Genomic DNA, 6,722 nt, shown 5'->3' with positions numbered 1-6,722 from the left:
AAGATTTATTGCCAACAAGATTTATTTGGACTATGAACTCTGATCACGCGCGCGAGTCACACCACACAGTGACGTCATCTGTGCGTCTGTACTCTAATAGATGACCGGCATCAACCAATCACAACGCGCGGCGTAGCTCGGTTATTGTATAACGTACAATATTTCACCGATCACATTATCTGTTTCATTTATTTCCTAGCTTGTAGCAGAAGTTTAGCAAGAAGATTAGCCTGTCCAAGTGGAGAGGGGTGTGTACCAGCAGGAGATGATATTGCCGCGCATTGCTCTAAACGTACGTTTACGTCGTTTGGACGCTGAGGCCACAAGAACTTCCCACTTGCTTAGATCACGTTTTTGTTGAATCACACTTAGACTGATTTCAGTCTGCTATTGTCTGCAATAACTAGCGTACACAGTCTATTGCAGTGATTCATATGTCTGGGCTAAAACAAGTTAAGTTAAAAATAATAAAAGTGATTTATGCATTTGTTGTATCTGATTTAGAAGATTCCATTTTTCCTTCTTAAGCTTTCTTTTAGCGTGTTCTATCTCCATACTTTTCTGAATCTCTAGTCACTTCCAACCAATTTTAATCAGGAACATTCAATTTTTAATCGGGAAAACTAGAATGTCATCAATCGTTTTTTCCGGTTCACTATTTGATTCGTTCTCTTCGATTTTATAAGAAAACTTTGGCATGCCCTTATTGGACCATCCCAAGGGAAAAATGCTGTCAAAATTGGGAGCTAGATCATTTTTTAGCAGCAGCTCTGAAACTCTGGAATGGCCTACCTGTGGAACTTCATCAAGCAACATCACTTGACTGTTTTAAATCTCGACTTAAAACTTTTTGTAAATATGTAAAGCGCTATTGATCAGAATATGGAAATATGCGCTATATAAATTAGCAAATTATTATTTTTATTTTAATTCATCGGGCGTAGGGGCATATTTTGCGGACTAAAATGGAGAATTCAGCAGGTTAAAATAAACTGGAGGCCCTAATTGCAGCCTTGAATTTTGAGAGGCCTACAACTCCGCTTCCAATGGGAAGACACAAATTGGTTTTTAGGATGATTGATCGCGACAACAGTAGAACAGCACTCAGGCGTAATATGTTTTCAAGCTTAGGTAAACAATTGGAACAATACAGCACGAGTAATGTGTTACACGTTTGCCTGTTTATAGACGTGATATACCTTTGTTAATGGAACTACATAAATTATAGGAGGCACAAAAGAACAGCGATTACGAAATGTTAAAATGTTTTATCGCTAAATGACTGAACAGATCCGCCGAGGCGGAGAGAGAAGATTGGTAATGTTATACGACAAAGGAAGAGAAGGCAAGCAAAATGCACTAACTCACTGAGACTCAAGTTGGTTAGAAAAGAAGAGATTTTCGAAAATGAAGATTCTTGTGGTGTTGACCTTTGTGGTTTTGATGATGCTCTGCATAGGCGGTAAGTCGTTTCGATCGATTTTTGTTGTAAGTTACTTGTCTAATGGTGCATGTGTCAACGTGCATGGACTTTGAATTAGGTCAACGTTATTTTTTGTTGATTTCTTTACTTTGTTCCACCTTCGTTAACCCAACACTGCTGAACCATAAAATCATATTTTTGAAAGAAGTTTATAACATGAAAACGAACATTCCATGATTCTATAACAAGTAAATAAAGTTGTCCACGGGACGCATTCAAAGGATGGTGTCGCCCTTTGTGCCTTCGCGCCCTTATTTAAAGCACAAATTTGCAATTGGTTTCCGCAAACAACATGCAATGATTTGAGTTTTTCTAAACATATTTTACGCTTTTTTAACTTAAAACTGAATCTAAGCTGCGATCATGGAATCGACCAAAATATGTAGAACTCTACGACCTTTAATGAATTTTTTTGTAAGTAAAGTTTACTATACTGATAGGCTAGAAAAACGGTGATTAAGTTTTCTTTTGTTTTTTCGCTTTCGCTGCTGTAAAACTTGAAAATCCAATTTAAAAATGAATTGTTTGGTTTTCCAGGTTAAGTTTACGATTCCAGTTCATTAACGGAAAATGCTACCTGTTGTGTACTCTGCTCAAACATAAACTTCTCGCCAAGACCATGACAGTAATAAGCGTTGAAGTGTAACTGTAACCTGTACTTGCCTTTTGTTTGACTGCTAATCACCTGCACTGGTTTGAAAGTAATTTTTGTTCCAAAGCTCTGCCTTAAGGGCTGGTATTTTTGGGGGGTTTTCAAAAAAATTGTGCCGGGGCATTTAATAACATTACGAAAGCTACTTTTTTCAATTTAACGGCGAACCACGAAACAGAAGTTAAAGTTCAAGACATTTCTGTTGCAGTGATCGGGAAACAAGATGGTTGTGTTTTTCCTTTTAAGTATGGCGGTAAGACGTACACCACCTGTACCTACGCTGACCATTTCAGACCGTGGTGTGCATGGGATAGTAAATACAATATACTTCGTTGGAGTGCTTGCGGTAAGGAACGAACTAAGCTAAGGGCCTGTTTATATGGAGGAGAGTTGTCCCTGGTAGGAGGGTTACCCTTTCCTAAGAGCCATCTTTTGCAGCGCGTTTATATGAGAAAAAGTTTTCCCTGTTGACCGAGCCAAAACTTGACCCTCTTGGTTCAAAAGACCGGCGATAGTTGTTTTTAAACATCTAATATGGCGGCCTTTTCTATAACAATTTTTAGAATGAATTTACCGCCGACTTCGATTTCAAATTATCCGCCATTTTGTTTTTGGCCGATTGTATCGTTTTCGCATGCTCCATACATGTATGTGTGAACTTGTCCCTGGTAGGCGAGGCAGAAAAAACAAAACTGTTTATATGGAAAACAAGTGGGCTCGCTCCCCAGGGCCACCCTACCTTTAAAGCAAGTGACTGTCCACCCAGGGTCACCCTGCTCCCCGAGCCAACTTTGCAATTTATCTTGTAAACGGTTTGCGGCTGTTTACAAAGAAGTGTATGAAAAGCTCTCTCGCCCGGGGTGGCTCGATATAAAGGGTAACACTCCTACCAGAGACAACTTTTCTCCACATAAACAGGACCTAAAGCGATCCAATTGTGTTTGAAATACAATTTTATTATTATTATTTAATTTAAACAAACTGGTGTGATGTCGTTCGCGGTAAACATCAACATTCAGTGTACGCTTTGAATTTTCTCCTACGGTCAGGGTTATTTTATTCTAAACTCCTGTTGACAGTCCAGGCCAAGCCAGGATTTTCTTAACTTAACTGTTGCATGCGGATGATTATTCATAAGATGGCGTGTCCAATTTTTTTAACAGCAGTCTGATATGTAATATCCCAAGTTCTTATAGATTGGTATTTGCTTTTTTTCAGCGTTCAATTTAGAATCACATATTTGTTAGCCTGCGAATCCAGCCGCCTCTCATTCGCTCCCGCTACTACGTGCGCGTTTCGAACGTAGTAGCGTGAGAGAATGAGAAGCAGCTGTATTCGCAGGCTACATATTTGTTTAGAATGTTATTATTAAATTCCTTTTCTTTTATTCCTAGAGTGTAGCCCAACTGAAGCAAGAAGATTTAACTGTCCGACGAATAAAGTTTGCATACCAGCGGCTGAAGGCAAAGCCGCAGGATGCGTTAGTATCGCTATCCTGTAAGATGCTTAGGGACCGGTTGCATGTAACCAAAGCTGACCTCAGTCGTCTATGTATATCACAATGAACGCATACAGCTTAAAGGGACTGTGTCATGGATTTTAGCTCAATTTAGGCATTGGAAATGACCATCAAATTCGTTGAAAAATAAAAATACCCTCTTAAAACAGGGAAGGAACATTTCAATAACACTCCAAAATACAAAAGAAGGTACGGATGGCCAAAAGCGACGAAGATTGAAACGGATTGCAATGTGAGTTTTTGAAATATTGTTAGGCTGAACAGTTTCAAAGTTAATCTTGTTTGCTTGTAGCTTCAAATTATAACGCCCGGGAGACACATTTGGTTGCAATGAAGCTATGGTTTTGTCATTTAGATCCATAGAAATAATTTCTTTGCAAACCGGTAAAGTTTTATAGCGAGTATTTGGCAAAACTTAATAAAATAAACGTAACTCAGCCGTGACACAGTCTCTTTAATGCAGCAGTGATAGGTTTGTCTGAGTTGATAAGAATAAAAGTGATACATGTAGTATTACTATTATATAACTTGAGCTTATGTCACTGCAATAATTTTTGTCAAAGTTTCCCTATTGGTTTTTATCTTACAGGAACTTATTTTTTTAACGTATGGAGGTCGCCATAGTCGTTTTTTGAGTCAAATGCTTGCGTGCGCTTTGCGCATGCGCATTAGACTCTTTGTTATATGAAAAAAGCTGTTAGCAATCCCAAGGGAATGGTTCGGGATCGATAATCGTTCGCTGTAATGTAGAAAACAATGATCAGCTGCAAGAACGGACTCCGTACGGACACGCACGATTAGTTTCAATTAAAAACAGCCAATCAGCGACACGTGTTCCCACGCATAATTAAAAGTTCTTTCTCAAGTCACGATTATTCAACACTTGAACAGGACGAAATAATTTTCAAGTTAAGACATTTGTAAGCTTTTTGTGAAAATAAATCTTCGTTTTCAGTTCAGTTAAGCACTTGTGTTTTCGTCTTGCTTAAAAAGCAAGACGTCTTTGAGAAAAAATATTTCGACGGCGACTCGCGTTTATTTACACAATGCGACCAAATATTTATTTTGTTTTAAAAAATAGAAAACTTTACCTCGGTTTTTGTATTTAAGTCATTCGAATTTTGACCAATTTTTTCTTTACAGTGCAAACAAAAACCTTCAAAAATAAAAGATGTACATGGATAAATGTAAATCAAGTTACGCGACTAAATCAAAATGCGTTTGTTTGGCCGCTTTGCAGTATTACACTGTCCCGGCCTTTGCCATACACTGAAATCGAATTTCATGCTTTTACGACTCTCAGAGATCTTAAGTTCTTCTTACAGCTAGAAAAATCATAAAATGGTTACATTGATATGGAAGTGATGATTCGCGAAATTTGTACATCATGATAAACAGTCTTCGCTCCTGTGTATGGTAGCTCGATAATAATTGCCTAGTTTCCAGCGTTCAAAAGGTCATCATTATATTGACGTGAGCATTTACACCCGTTTTTAGGAAAATCTGTCACTAAGTGCTTACAGTACAATGGAGTAACAGTCACTATTTCAAGTGCTTTTATTGCAAAATCTGTTTCAAGAGTCATCATCAAAATGGTGAAAAATCTGAAAGAAAACGATGTGAAGTTCTTCAACCCTTGTTGTAATGAACATGCTTTTTGTAAATCGTCACGCAATCTTGTCCAAATGTTTAATCGTTTCTGCTTTTACGGACAATACGGAAGAAGTAACATCAACTCCTGTTCATACTTTAAATTTTGTGAAGCATATAACATTTATGACTGTTTCGTTTTCATCCATAATCATCCACGATGCCCCTAGCTTGCTATAAGCATTTTAAATTAAACTCCCGAACACAAACCTCTAACCAATTTTCTAACCGGCTTACGAAAACCGCGCAATCTGTATCACTATGCCATACGGCATTAGACTCATGTCACCCTTGGTGACCTATTTTTTTTAGGAGCAACGGCACCTTGTTTATATGCAATAATTCCTTATAATATCATTATGATATAAGATATATGATATGATAGTGATATTTGCAGTATTACTAATAAAACTCTTGAGCTTATGTCACTGCAATAAACCTGCAATGAAGATTTTTGTCACATTTTCCCTTTTGGCTGTTTATCTTATAGGTACTCATTTTGTCATCAAAAATGGGGTCACCATACTCGTTTAGGGGCATTAGCACCTTGTTTATAGCAATAATTCCTTATAATATCTTTTTCATTATATTAACGATTGTCTCCTAAATTTACGATCTCGACGGTTGTACACTAGGAATAAGCCTATGTTTCGACGGCAACTGTGAAATTGTGAGGATAATTTTTCAGCCAAGGGCATTATCCACCAATATACCAGCAAGCTAGAAAGGGGCTTACTTATTTAATAAGCCTCCGATTAATTTTCACAACGCGCTTTACCGCCGGTAAAAACGAAAAAACTTACAGTGATAATCACAGTGTAACTGCGATTGAAACAAATGCTAGTTGATTGGTTCACACTTTTTAACACTGTGATTTGATTAAAAAGTTAAGGCTGAAAAGGTGACTTTGTTGCTTTGTTTTGTACTAGTCTATAAAGTCGGACGACGGATATCAAATCGAACGGGGTATATTGTCTGATACCCGTCGTCGGATTTTGAGCGCGTGCAATATTTAATCGGTGGGTTGTAAGTGCTGTTGCACATACCTTAGATATTCCACAAAATACCTGCGGTTATTCCTTGTTGTCTTGTGGCCCAGTAAAAATAGCTCAATCAGTTGCAACTCCCCTGCCAAGGGGAGGACAGAAATGGCTTTTTAAGGATAATTGCTGGCGAAAACAGTGGAACAGCACTCAGGCGTTATGTGTTTCTAGCTTTGTTAACAGTTGGAACAATGTGGCACGAGCAATGCGTTACGCGTTTGCCTGTTTATATACGCCTGTGTTTATCATTGTTAATGGAACTAAATAAACTATAGGAGGCACATAAGAACAGCGATTACGAATTGTTCAATTTTTTTTTTATCTATAATGGCTGAAGAGACCCACGGAGCCAGATGGAAGATGATTGGTTTATGT

At 37.9% G+C, this 6,722-nt stretch overlaps 1 protein-coding gene across 2 annotated transcripts; it reads left to right on the top strand.

The window, feature by feature from the left end:
- The first annotated feature begins 1,361 nt into the window (after window positions 1–1,361).
- LOC144629520 (epididymal sperm-binding protein 1-like) lies at window positions 1,362–3,799 on the top strand. Of its 2 annotated transcripts, none has more exons than XM_078487749.1 (3): window positions 1,362–1,462; window positions 2,344–2,481; window positions 3,530–3,799. In XM_078487749.1, exons 1-3 carry the CDS (start codon window positions 1,408–1,410, stop codon window positions 3,634–3,636), a joined length of 300 nt encoding a protein of 99 aa, XP_078343875.1. In that variant the 5' UTR covers window positions 1,362–1,407; the 3' UTR covers window positions 3,637–3,799. The 2 variants fall into 2 exon arrangements, with proteins under 2 accessions (XP_078343875.1, XP_078343876.1); XM_078487750.1 differs by lacking the exon at window positions 1,362–1,462 and adding an exon at window positions 2,092–2,184.
- Window positions 3,800–6,722: the final 2,923 nt, after the last annotated feature.

Source organism: Oculina patagonica, chromosome 11 (assembly GCF_052425735.1).
Source record: "Oculina patagonica isolate OP01 chromosome 11, crgOcupat, whole genome shotgun sequence".
Taxonomy (NCBI): domain Eukaryota; kingdom Metazoa; phylum Cnidaria; class Anthozoa; order Scleractinia; family Oculinidae; genus Oculina; species Oculina patagonica.
This window is presented reverse-complemented; position numbering and strand designations above follow the sequence as displayed.